We start from the raw sequence: 14,414 nt of genomic DNA, 5'->3' as shown, positions 1-14,414 counted from the left end.
ATCCTTGTGTTTCCATTTGTTTAGTGTAAACTCCAGGAAGTGGATGAGTTACATAACCCAGGGTACCTTGTGATATGTGCTTGTACATGAGAGTCAAAGTCAGTTTGTGTTACATTTTTAATAAAATCATGTTTACTTCAATGGTAGACGGTGGCATTTTTGTAAGCAAGTCTTGAGGAGAGGAAGTAGATTATCAAATAAAAAATACAGAATGCTATTTAAAAAGGATGTTCTGTTGTTAATATCTTTGTAATGAACAAAGGTACAAAAAAGTCACTCATACTGGTCAATGTTCTCATTGTAGTTAAACCAAATTTACTTGATACATGTTACAGTTTGATTCTGCACAGAAACTTATTTGGGGTGGTCAACATACATGGGGCACCATGTATAGTGTGAGTACTGCTGCTTGACATCTATATTTGAACATGGAATTCAAACTGCCTTCAATACAACAACACATTTTTTACACTGTCCATATTTTCTATTGGCGTGAAAAGTTGCTGTTTCACTAAATTTTGAAGGGAGTTGTACCCTTTCGGAATGTCTATACCGCAGAGACTTGCCATTTCTAGTTTACATAACAATCTCTTTGCCATATCATCATTAATAAAGTTTATCATTGCCATCCTATTGCTGAAGCAAGAACCTACTGCTGTGAACACAAAATTCCACATATCTATGGTCATAAGAGAAGGCTGCCTAGTTTGAAGGTTCAACCCAGTGCATTTCACTGCTCCCTTCACCTCTGCCTGAAGTAATTCTCATCATGTTTTCAACAATTTGTGTTTCATAATTAACATTTCCTTTTCCCATCTTCAAACTGTTTTAAATTGTAACAGAGGTAACTGTTTTATGCACCGACATCATACATCTCAAAACATTTTCACAGCAAATCATACCAAAAGTGACACATTTTGGAAAGATAATTAATTCTGCACATCAGTTAAACTGCATATTTTTGTGAGATATAAATATAAAAACAAAAACTGCCAAATACCATACTCAGCTTCAAAAAGACACAAATCAGTATGGCATCTGCTTGGTTTGCATCTGTCAATCAGTCACAGCACAGGCACCTGACATCACACAAAAATGTTTCTGGAAGTAGAACAGGATATTGGGAATGTTTATTGCAATATTTACTTGTAATTATTTTTAGTATTTTATGAAATTAAGTCTTTGGTAAGTGTGTGACCTGTAGCATAGTCAGAGTGACTGAAAGAAGCAAAACAGCAAGATGCCATGTTGATTTGTGTGTTCGATAAAGTTAAAGTGCTGACTTTGGTGGTTTTTGTGTTTACTGTTGTGTACTAAGGAACTTGGCAGTTTAATTAATGTACCACACAAAAGATCTCTCCAAAATGTGACATTTTTTGCATGATGTGGTGTACAAAAGGATCAGGAAGTATGACTTCGGCAGATAAAGCTGTTACTGGCTGACACTGCATCTAGCCATCAGTTTTTAAACAGGAAATGAATCATTATTTCGGCAGATAAAGCTGTTACTGGCTGACACTGCATCTAGCCATCAGTTTTTAAACAGGTAATGAATCATTATTTCCGGAAAGCTTTTGACACCGTTCCTCACAAGCAACTTCTAATCAAGCTGCGGAGCTATGGGGTGTCGTCTCAGTTGTGCGACTGGATTCGTGGTTTCCTGTCAGGAAGGTCGCAGTTCGTAGTAATAGACGGCAAATCATCAAGTAAAACTGAAGTGATATCAGGTGTTCCCCAGGGAATCGTCCTGGGACCTCTACTGTTCCTGATCTATATAAATGACCTGGGTGACAATCTGAGCAGTTCTCTTAGACTGTTCGCAGATGATGCTGTAATTTACCGTCTAGTAAGGTCATCCGAAGACCAGTGTCAGTTGCAAAGCGATTTAGAAAAGATTGCTGTATGGTGTGTCAGGTGGCAGTTGACGCTAAATAACGAAAAGTGTGAGATGATCCACATGAGTTCCAAAAGAAATCCGTTGGAATTCGATTACTCGATAAATAGTACAATTCTCAAGGCTGTCAATTCAACTAAGTACCTGGGTGTTAAAATTACGAACAACTTCAGTTGGAAGGACCACATAGATAATATTGTCGGGAAGGCAAGTCAAAGGTTGCGTTTCATTGCCAGGACACTTAGAAGATGCAACAAGTCCACTAAAGAGACAGCTTACACTACACTCGTTCGTCCTCTGTTAGAATATTGCTGCGCGGTGTGGGATCCTTACCAGGTGGGATTGACATAGGACATCAAAAGGGTGCAAAAAAGGGCAGCTCGTTTTGTATTATCACGTTATAGGGGAGAGAGTGTGGCAGATATGATACACGAGTTGGGATGGAAGTCATTACAGCATAGACGTTTTTCGTCGCGGCGAGACCTTTTTACGAAATTTCAGTCACCAACTTTCTCTTCCGAATGCGAAAATATTTTGTTGAGCAACCTACATAGGTAGGAATGATCATCAAAATAAAATAAGAGAAATCAGAGCTCGAACAGAAAGGTTTAGGTGTTCGTTTTTCCCGCTCGCTGTTCGGGAGTGGAATAGTAGAGAGATAGTATGATTGTGGTTCGATGAACCCTCTGCCAAGCACTTAAATGTGAATTGCAGAGTAGTCATGTAGATGTAGATGTAGATTGTTTTAAGATTATTCATGCAAGTGCCAACCAGTGGGCTGTAGATTAAGAGATTTTGTCCAAACAATAACATGCAAAATTTTGTCTTCTCAGAATATTTCTTGACATAGAATTTAGAGTATTAGCAAGTAACATAACAGAAACCTTCATCTAACACAATCTTTCCTCTAACAATAAAATATAAAAATTTTTGCTCAGGTATATAATTTTTAATATTTTCGGCATGAAACAAAATTAAAACACTACTCGTACTTTAATTAATAGGTTGGTGAATAAAATCCATTCTCCTCTCCTTCCCTTCAGCAAAGTGGTCAGTTACAAGCTCATTAAAATCATGCACATTCGAAAGTAACAATATAAGGCAAAACTCCTGTAAAGATGACACATTGCATTGCAGATAGGCACAACGAAAAGACTGTTACACATTTAGCTTTCAGTCAGAGCCTTCTTCAGGAAAGGCCACACACACAGTCATTCATACAAGCAAGCACACCTCACATACACGTCGACTCCAAGCTGCCAGAAATGGCAGTCATGTGTACATGAGGTGTGTTTTCTTGTGTGAATGAATGTGTGTGTGTGTGTGTGTGTGTTTTCCATTTTCTAAAGAAGGTTATAGCCAAAAGCTAAATGTGCAACAATCTTTTTGTTGTACTTGTCTGCAACTCCACATGCCGTCTTTATGGTGACTAGCAATCTATCTTTTTTCTTATATTGTAGATCTTCCAACCTGGAGTTTTCATTGTTTGACACTCTAAAGTGAAAATGTTTTTCAAACATTGTGTGTATGATGCAGCAATCAGTAGTATACTTGAGGTGACAAGCAGTCTAGGTTGCAGGGATGTATTTATTATTTATTTATCAATGATACACTTTGCCTGATTAAGACATGTTCAGATTGGCTGAATATTAGTTGGTGTTAGGTACATGTGATACCAAGCGTATAGAATATCGATGCAAATAATTGCCTCATCAATTATTTGGAAACATTGTGCAATGTCCTTGTTGAGGCATGCGACGTACTCCATTGATTGCAAAACATGATCAGGCCTGATCCTATTTTTCATTCTTTCCATGAACTCATAATACTTAAAACAAATTATAGTCATAAATAATAACAAAAATTTGTCTAAAATGTAACAAATTTTATGTCAAAACTACATACTGTTCCAGTGGCTTCATTTTGAAACCACTTTTAAAAGGAGTAGTACAAATTCATATTTATGTTACAGTAACTTGAGATATAATTTCTTTTACTGCCAATAATTTTCCTCAATATGGCCACTATAATGAAAAAGGTACAGGCTACAGTCTCCTACAACCACACAATCTCCACACCAGCTGTTGCTTTGGACTATGTGAGTGACTGCTTCAATCCACTACAGTCGTAAAGTACCTCAGTGTACCACCAGATGTCTGTCTTGCAACAGCATCAGTGGTTTCATGCTAAAGGCACTGTTACTTTAAAAAAGAATTAATAAAATTATGGTTTCAAGCAAAATCACTGGTATTCAAAGGGTTAAGGCCAGTTCACACTGGCCGTCACACGTGGGGGTATTCTTACTGTCCGTCATGTCATGTCACTTAACCCAATACCAAAGTGTGAGAGTTGGGTTATGAGTTACCATCAGTGATACAAAAAGTTGGAGTATAGTATCATAATTGAGGAACCAATAATAAAGTTTATTAATAGTCAAAGAAAACTTCATAACTTATGTTCTTGATCAGTTTGGTATGTTAAACAATATTTCAAAACATCAACATTTATTTGCTATCAAAAATACATATGTACAAACATATCAAACAATATTTGTAACAGAATATCAACAGAGTTATGGAAAAGATAGATTGCTGCTCACTGTAAGGATGACCTGTTGCGTCACAGGCAGGCACAATGAAAGGACTGCTACATTTTAAATGAAAAGACTGTTACACATTAACAGCTTTTGCCTTTTTTTTCCTCACACCCCACTGCACAATGCCGAGCCTGGCAGTCTCTAGTTCTTGCACGTCCCACCAGACAGTGCTCTTCTCTCTCCCCCCCCCCCCCCTCCCATACCCTGCCTTCCTGCCCCTTCACCTTGTGATGTTCCCCTGCTTTAACTTCTCGTTGATGGTCCTCAGTGTCGACGTACTGCATTACGATACCGGCTGAAAAATGGAGGCTGGAAGTTCAACTTTAACTACTTTAAATGATGTAACTGACAGGTGCATTGTTGTTGACCCAACCAGCACGGGTTTCTCATCTGAAAATTAACCATGGACTCAATGACGCAGGACCAAAAATCAGACCTTCATACGTCATCACAATAATAGGCACTGAAACTACACATTATTCAATGTTTAAGTTGCAGAAATTACAATTAAAACATAGCTCATTAAATTAATTGAATACATTGGAAAATTCTGTCTTTTTAACAGTTTCTTCTACTACAAGGGTTAAGCTGTATTATGTGTTTGAATGATGAAATTAACATATATAGGTATGCAAACGATACTTTTGATGAAACTGGTAATTACTTTGGAATTAATTAAGAGCTGGCTGTGCTAACATGTTTTCGAATAGAGCCAGATAAATACTTGAAGAATCCTAGTGATTATTTTTCCAAATGTTTATCATTATCATAGAATATAAATGTGTTTACAAGTCAACAATAAAATTTACAATATGAAACAATTACTGATTTCACCCTATAATGAAAGACATTAACCAGGAATAGTCAAACTAAGTTAGAAAATCAATTACATACTAAAACTAAGCACAAAATTAGATCTGGTGTTATAGTCTTTAAAACTGAGGGACAACCTTTCTGTTTTATGAAAATGCAGATTATTCTCATGTATATTAATGGTAATTAGTTAAAATGAAAACATGAATTTAAGGAGGCAGATGGCAAAACAAGAGGGAAGTGAAAATATCCCAGCTTGCTTCATCACAACTTCTCCATTCCAAATTGTTATTCATGTGACAGTCGCATTCCGGTTCGAGCTGCCAGTGATAGCAGTGGCGTGTGCAGGAAGTGTACTTGCTTGTGTCAATGTGTGTGTGTTTTCTTTGCTGAAGAAGGCATGGCCGAAAGCTATTGATGTGTAACAGTCTTCTTGCTGTGCCTGTCTGCAACTCAACGGGTCATTTATATGGATAGTAACAATGTATCCTTTCCCTAAATTTGTTGATGTTCCAAGCTGGAGTTACCATTATAAGGGAACAAATAGAACGTGTTTACCTTAACCTTTTTTCCATACTTAACTAATAATGTATAAACAAATGCCTCCATTGCCTGCCTTTAAAATGTTGTGACAGTTTACTGAGAGTTTGACAGTTGACCCATTCTAAAAATCTTGATCATTTGCTTATATGGGCTGGTAGTTGACCCATTCTAAACCAATTTATCATTCACTTACAGGGGCTCAGTGGTATATGAAAATTTAACACATCAGTTTGTGATTCACGATTCATTCATACTGCAACCTTGCCCCAGAGTCGTCAAGAAATAGCCACGGCCAACATTAAATAACCACCAGTTATCTATATCAGAAAACTGGTGCATACAGATTCATAAGATTTTTATATGGAAATGGAGAAATTTTGTAGAAGCTACCGATTTTATGTTATGTCAGTAAAAACTGCTGATTTTGAGTTATCTGTCATGTTTATGCATAATTTTCCTGTCCCTAGTTGTAGGTGTGTATTTAAAGTTACTAATGTAAAGGAATTTGGAACTTATATGTGAAGATGTTTATTAAGCATTCCGACTGTTTTCACTGGACGGTATACAACACAAGCCCATGTTCAGTAGTGCTACATGAAGCTGTTGGAATCACTGAGTGTATCTGTTCAGTAATTTGAAACCATTGAGCTAGATGCAATGAACACGTGGTCAGATTCAGCTAGTAGTTTCCAGTTGCACATTTTTTGTAGCCATTTGTATTGTATTTTCTGTGAGAACTACACTGAGGTGACACAAGTCAAGGGATACTTGACCTCATACACATGTAAGACCTCTTTTGACTAGTGTAGTGCAGCAACTCGGCATGGAATGTACTCAACAAGTCCTTGGAAGTCCCCTGTAGAAATACTGAGCCATGCTTCCTGAAATGGCCAGTTGAGGACCAACACCCACCCATCTGTGTGCTACACACATTGGACTTACGCCGGGAGCTATGGTCTAAGATGTGATTTTGTACGACAGCAGGAGCACTCACACTGTTATCCCATGCACTCTGACTGCAAAATTGTATGTCGGCCTGGTGATTGGGCCTGTTGTGCTACCATTCATGAACAGCATTCCAGAGGATTTTTTCCAACATGACAACGCTCACCCACATAGTGCTGTTGTAACCCAACATGCTCTACAGACTGTTGACATGTTGTCTTGGCCTGCTCGATCACCAGATCTGTCTCCTATTGAGCACACATTTGACATCATCAGGTGACGACACCAGCATCATACACAGACAGCATTAACCACCCCTGTAGTGACTGACCAAGTGCAACAGGCATGGAAATCCATCCCACAGACTGACATCGGGCACTGTACAACAGAATGCATTTGCATGTATGCATTCAACATTCTGGTGGTTGATTTATTGATTGATTTATTGGTTTATTAATTCATCCTATAAATCTTTCCAGATTGTGGGATACAAAACACACACACACACACACACACACACACACACACACACACACACACACACACAGTAATTATTTCAGCATATACCTGAATTTTTAGCTTTATCCACAAAGGTTCTTTCAGTAGCTGCACTGCAAGTCTTTTGTATCTTAAACGATCTAGAAATTCTTGAAATTCTGCTACTGAATAGAAGCAATGATCCAATAAGAATGCCCTTAGGGTTTTACGAAAGAGCAAGAATAATGATGTCTCTTACTTTATATGGAAGACTATTGTAAATGTGTATAGCACTAGAATGAGATTTTCACTCTGCAGCGGAGTGTGTGCTGATATGAAACTTCCTGGCAGATTAAAACTGTGTGCCCGACCGAGACTCGAACTCGGGACCTTTGCCTTTCGCGGGCAAGTGCTCTACCAACTGAGCTACCGAAGCACGACTCACGTCCGGTACTCACAGCTTTACTTCTGCCAGTATCCATCTCCTACCTTCCAAACTTTACAGAAGCTCTTCTGCGAAACTTGCAGAACTAGCACTCCTGAAAGAAAGGATATTGCGGAGACATGGCTTAGCCACAGCCTGGGGGATGTTTCCAGAATGAGATTTTCCACTCTGCAGCGGAGTGTGCGCTGATATGAAACTTCCTGGCAGATTAAAACTGTGTGCCCGACCGAGACTCGAACTCGGGACCTTTGCCTTTCGCGGGCAAGTGCTCTACCAACTGAGCTACCGAAGCACGACTCACGTCCGGTACTCACAGCTTTACTTCTGCCAGTATCCGTCTCCTACCTTCCAAACTTTACAGAAGCTCTTCTGCGAAACTTGCAGAACTAGCACTCCTGAAAGAAAGGATATTGCGGAGACATGGCGGAGAAAGGCAAAGGTCCCGAGTTCGAGTCTCGGTCGGGTGTATAGCACTGTTTACTGTGAAGGTTTTATCAGCTGATGTCCTTATTGACTAGACATGAAACTTATCCTTTTGTCTTGTATCATGTTTATGAATATGAAAATTTCCATTTACGTCTTTTAAGTTCTTTCTAATATATTTACAGATTTCTATTATATACATACAGGGAAGAGGGAGAATTGATAACTTTTGAAAGAGGGGTTTGCAAGAATCTGTTTGTCAAGAATATGGCATTGCTCTTACAGTTCTTTTTTGAGTTAAGAAGATGGTTGAACTAAGTGGTGTATTACCCCAGAATATAATTCTGTACAGTAGGATGTTGTGGAACTGGGCAAAGTAGGCACTTCGGACAGTGCTATGACTTGCTTTGACAGAGAGTAAATGCAAACTGTAACATATTTTATTTAATGTTCCATTAATTTTGTTTATATGTGGGTGCCATTTGAATTTATTTTGAAGCCATAAGCCCAAAAACTTTATTTCCAGAGAAGATGAAATTTTGTTGGAGTTCATTGTCACACTGGTGCAGCATGGATCACCTTTTAAACAGAAATTTAGGAATGTTGTTTTTTCTTGGTGTTTATCATAAGATTATTCCCCTCAAACCATCTATTTAGCTGTTACAGCAGTTATTAATAAACAAGAATTTAACATTTGCTATGGCTTATCTCGCACTGACATTAACTTATGATTTTGCAGTGTTTGATCAAACATGTTTCCTAGAAAAATGTATTTTAAAAATTTCATTGGCCTACATTAATTATTTTTTGGTGTTGTAATTTTTTCTCCTGTCAGTGTATTTTAACCTCTGGTATTGATTTATTAATGTGAAAATTGGCAAGATAATTCTTGGTTCAGAGCCCATGTTAAATAGGAAGCCTTACGTAACTGACAAAAGAAGTCAGTTTCATGGTTGGAAGAAGGCAAAGATGTACCACCTCCAATAGGACTATGTCTAGTTAAGCACTATACTGTTAAAATCAGCCTATGGGTTGAAGACGCCTTGAGATAGTCTTCATCTGAGTCATGTGTTAAAATGTTTCTTCCAACCTGAGTATAGATGTAATGAGACTGATATGACAGCCAAAAGATGAATGAGCTTTTGAAACATTTTTAGTCAAGTGACATTTTTAAATCATTTATCTTGTCAATTCAAAATCACCATAGTGAGAAACAGCACATCCATGCAGCTTCATTGGGTATTTGACTGAGATATCTAGGATAGTATTTCTAGTCATTTGTATGGATTATCATGCAGTTGTACACTATAGATAGGAAAAAGAGACTTTTACTCATTCTTTTTTTTGTGCACCTTCATATTTTGTGATTCTTTCATGAAGTACACATGGCCTTTAGTATTCTCTTGTCATGTGGGACTTAAGTCTATCAATAGTGTCAATCAGTTCTCCATCTGAGCCTTGAAACATTGTGGTAGTCATTTCTGATTTAAGAATTTAGTTGGTGTATAATATTGGTTACTATAGTGTACTTTGAGCAGAATTCGATCACCCATATAAAGAATTATTATCATTACAATGAGAGCCATATTAATGAAATTGCTATCAGAGAAAATTCGTGCCCAACTATTTTTGTTTTTGTGTGTACACTACATAGCTATCAGCAACTATAAGTATTACTTAGCACCCATTTGAGAAACATCACCTACAGATTTGGAGTATATGTGAAGCACTATTTGACTTTTGATCTATGTTACAATGTAAGCTGTTTACTATTTATTTACTGTTGTAGTTGTGTGATATCGATGAAATTATTGTAGCAGCGAATAATAAGGAAGTTTATTAATATATCTTTCTGTTTTAGACCTGGACAATCGACAAAGCATCGCTTTAGAGCAAGATAACAGCACAGACTTTGCACCTATTTACATTACACCCACTGGTGTATTATAATGCCACTGAACTGGATGAACATGTCATTTGCACGCTCCATCTCATAAAGGTTTACTTTGTATACAATATGTATTAGAATTGAATTTGCTTTTAGTCACAGTGAAGATTATAGAATCATATGATTTATGGGCTCAGGTCACGGTGATAGTGAGAAGTTGCATACTTTACTGTAGTAAGAATATGTGAAATTCTACTTACTGTAATAATTAAAAAAATATGTTGCCAAATTGCGTGTTTTTGTAAGTTTGACTCACTTCTATTCTGGTGTAGTTTATGAGAACATAATGTGTCCATAAAAATATAACTCTTAAAAATATGCATGATTACAAAGATTCTATCACTCTTTTAAAAAGTACACAATTGATTTTACAGCCAAAAAAAGATAGAAAAATGGTCTGCGTACTGGGCAGTAGTGGGTAAGTATACATAAAATGTCCAAGGGAGACATGAACATGAAGACTGAGGAGGAAATTAACAGTTACTGATTAGTTGTTAATATTCATTTTACTGTTCGTATTTAGTGTATTCTTTCCTCCATCTACACAGATATTGCTTTCTCTCTCTCTCTCTCTCTCTCTCTCTCTCTCTCTCTCTCTCTCTCTCTCTCTCTCTCTTCACATCTTGTGCTTAATTGGTGCATTAAATTCAGTTTTTAACATTGTGTGAAAGTACTGAAAACTGGGAGGAAGGAGTGAACACTTGTGTTGGTACGCTGGTGGACATGGGGCCCTGTGGACTGGTTGAGGTTGAGATCATAGGAAGCAGTCACAACATCTTCAGAATTTGAGGCAAGAGGTTGCTTTACTCAAGTTAGATGATAATCGCTGGTTGTTGTGGAGGAGAGGATAATGTGGTATATGATTTGCACCACTGACGCAGTTGAACCTCTCGCATACTACACAGCGTTTATGAGTAGTGTGATGATAATTTTTGTACACACCTGTCACCAGTCCTGCGGTTTTTTATTCCCTAAATGGGATTAGAGAGGTGGCTTTATAACTGCTGATGACATTGATAATGTGACAGAGGGTCCTGGTCTCAGGTGCGAAGAAAGGGTTAATAAAATCAATGGGATTCACTTAGGAGTAAAACAAGGTATGTTGTAGGAAGGTGTCATCTGGGTTTTGCAGGATAATTCAGTGGCTTCCAATTTGCGTACAGAAGGGGCCTTGTTAAGCATTCCAGTTAGTATGGTAATAGTCTGTTATGAATATGAGGGGGAAGTTGTGGGGTGGATATTGTCTGTTGGCTGTGGTGTTTAATTGGGCAGGGATCACTTCCAATTGGATTGAGGACATTTGTAGCAACGTGTCCGTGGTAGCTAGATAAGGTGAGGATGAAGTCACAAGATGGAGCTGTTACTGGGTCATATTTATGTTGGGGCAAAAGAACCAGGTCACCTTGTAAGGTCTTAGTAAACCATCACCAATGCAAAATTTGGCAGGAAGGCATGGGTGTTCATATTGGTGGCAATAGCATACATAGAGAAGGTCTGGTCAAAGTAGGTGAGGGAGTCACAGGCAGTCTTGCCAACAGTTCAGGTGAGCTCCCCACCAGTTTCATGTACAAAAATCACTAACAAAAATGCCCCTACTCTCATAATCGCTAAAATTTCCACATTTTTTTAAAAATTATTATGAAAGAAAACAATATGTATATTAATAATCAGTTTCCTTTATTATTAGGTACCAAAATATTCACAATCATTAAATGAACGTACAATAAATAAATCATCAAGTCAAGGTCAGGAAATACAAAAAGTTCTATAATAACAGCTAATTATTTATATGAATTCTTCTTCAGATGAATCATTTTTGTCTGCATCATCATCATTGTCGGTTTCAGATTGATACGATTCTTTGCTACCGATTTGATTTACGTTTATTGGAATTTCATATTCGTTGCAGCATTTTTCTTCCAACCTCAAACCACAGCGTATATTAATATAGCAGTTAAAAGATTTAACATCATTCTATTCGTCTGCTTGTTTTTTATTACGTTCATACGATCGACAAAATCACGAATATTTTCAATAAAAATATTAACTTTACTTGCAGGTAACATTACTTTGCTGTCAAGCATATCGATCAGGTTGGCCAACTCATCCAAGAGTTTGGTGTGATACATATCTTTCGACTCGAACATTGTGTCGACTCTGCATATTTCAGTTGTTGTTGGGTACACACATCAAAAAAAGTTTTTCATCACCCCAGTTCCCAGAACTCCTGAAAATAGACGTTGACTGTGGATATTGTATCCCAGACACAGTCCCTCTGACTTTTCAGAGATGTCACTAAACCGGCCATGCATGAGCAGCACCTATTGGACCAAGGGGGTCCGACACCGTTCAGTTCCAGTCATTCCACGAGGAAGGAGATACAAGGCTCGTGTTGTCTGTAGTTCAACCATGCCTAGACCGTCAATACTGCGGTTTTATTGCAACCGCATTGTCACTTTGTACTAGGAAGGGCTCTCAACAAGAGAAGTGTCCAGGCGTCTCGGAGCGAACTAAAGCGATGTTGTTCGGACATGGAGGAGACACATAGAGACAGGAACGGTCGCTCAGGCCGCTCAAGGGTTGCTACTGCAGTAGATGACCGCTACCTACAGAATATGGCTCGGAGGAACACCGACACCAACGTCGCCATGTTGAATAATACTTTTCGTGAAGCCACAAGACGTCGTGTTACGACTCAAACTGTGCACAATAGGCTGCATGATATGCAACTTCATTCCCGACACCCATGGCAATGTCCATCTTTGCAACCACAACACCATGCAGCGCGGTACAGATGGGCCCAACAACATGCTGAATGGAACACTCAGGATTGGCATCACATTCTCTTCACTGATGAGTGTCGCATATACCTTCAACCAGACAATTGCCGGAGACGTGTTTTGAGGCAACCCGGTCAGGCTGAACGCCTTACACACTGTCGAGTTGAGTGCAGCAAGGTGAACGTTCCCTGCAGTTTTGGGATGGCATTATGTTGGGCAGACGTACGCCGCTGGTGGTCATGGAAGGCGCTAACGGCTGTACCGTACGTGAATGACATCCTCCAACTGATAGTGAAACCATATTGGCAGTATATTGGCGAGGCATTCGTCTTCATGGACGACAAATCGCGCCCCCATCGTGTACATCTTGTGAATGACTTTCTTCTAGAGTAGCCAGCATATTCTTCAGACACGAACCCTATCGAACATGTCTGGGATAGATTGAAAAGGGCAGTTTCTCGACGACGTGACCCACCAACCACTCTGAAGGATCTAAGCCGAATCGTCTTTGAGGAGTGGTACCATCTGGACGAACAATGGCTTATTGAACTTGTGGATAGTATGCCACGCTGAGTACAGGCATGCATCAATGCAAGAGAACGTGCTAATGGATGTTAGAGGTACCGGTGTGTACAGAAATCTGGCCACCACCTCTGAAGGTCTCGCTGTATGGTGATACAACATGCAATGTGTGGTTTTCATGAGCAATAAAAGGGGCGAAAAACATGTTTATGTTGATCTCCATTCTAATTTTCTGTACCATTGCGGGCTACGGCAGGGACAGAGCCTCTCCGTCGTTTCTGGGTCCCCAGCTGAATACAGTACAAAGCCTAGAGACTGATGACTTCAGCAGTTTGTTCCCATTGTCCTTACCAAAAATTTCCAATTTTTCCAAGATCCCTAATTTTAAATAAGTAATAGAATTTCTAAATAACCTTCGCCCAAATACAGAAAATTGGGACACCATAAGCCAATTACCACACACAACAGTGCGATCGTTCCGTGGAACATATAGGAGATGCATCAGATTTAAATTGAAACAAATCGTCCATATTATGCCTGTCAGTCCCCTTTTAGTGTTTTGGTTCTCGCCGTTAACAAATGCTCCATTATAATTACTGTCTATGCAATATACAGCACCTTTCGTCTTCCAAATTTTGAAACGCAATTTCCTTGTACTTCTATTTCTCTAAATGTTAGATCACAGTTCGGCAATTGTCGCTTTTTACATTCTGCATACATTGTCTGATCAAAGGTATTGCGTATCTACTATTGGACGTCAATGTTAGGTGCATCTACCAGTTGAATCACACGCTGTATTTAAAATAAGGACTGGCAAGGCTGGAACACGTTATGCATCTTCGTTTCGAAGTTTTGCAGCATTATATTCTCGTAAAATCCGACAGATTCAACAAAATATCGTCATCATCCGTTGCAAAAATGTTTAAATTGCGAGAAAACGTGAGCCGAAGACTGCTAAACAATTAGAAGGATAAGGAGGAGGAGTAGAAGTGGCTAAGAGATCACCTCCACTACACCCATCATCCTCC

At 38.7% G+C, this 14,414-nt stretch overlaps 1 protein-coding gene across 2 annotated transcripts in view; it reads left to right on the top strand.

The window, feature by feature from the left end:
* Positions 1-10,313, top strand: part of LOC126298637 (uncharacterized) — a 247,974-nt gene extending 237,661 nt beyond the window's left edge. The window contains exon 18 of one of the 2 annotated variants that reach the window (XM_049990048.1): positions 9,998-10,313. In XM_049990048.1, coding sequence (XP_049846005.1) covers positions 9,998-10,086 — 89 coding nt within the window. In that variant the 3' untranslated portion in view covers positions 10,087-10,313. The remainder of the gene's footprint in view (positions 1-9,997) is intronic. The other variant, XM_049990047.1, reaches the window with a different exon arrangement.
* The last annotated feature ends 4,101 nt before the right edge of the window (positions 10,314-14,414 follow it).

This window comes from Schistocerca gregaria, chromosome X (assembly GCF_023897955.1).
Source record: "Schistocerca gregaria isolate iqSchGreg1 chromosome X, iqSchGreg1.2, whole genome shotgun sequence".
Taxonomy (NCBI): domain Eukaryota; kingdom Metazoa; phylum Arthropoda; class Insecta; order Orthoptera; family Acrididae; genus Schistocerca; species Schistocerca gregaria.
Note: the sequence above shows the minus strand (reverse complement) of the source record. Positions and strands in the feature narration are given on the sequence as shown.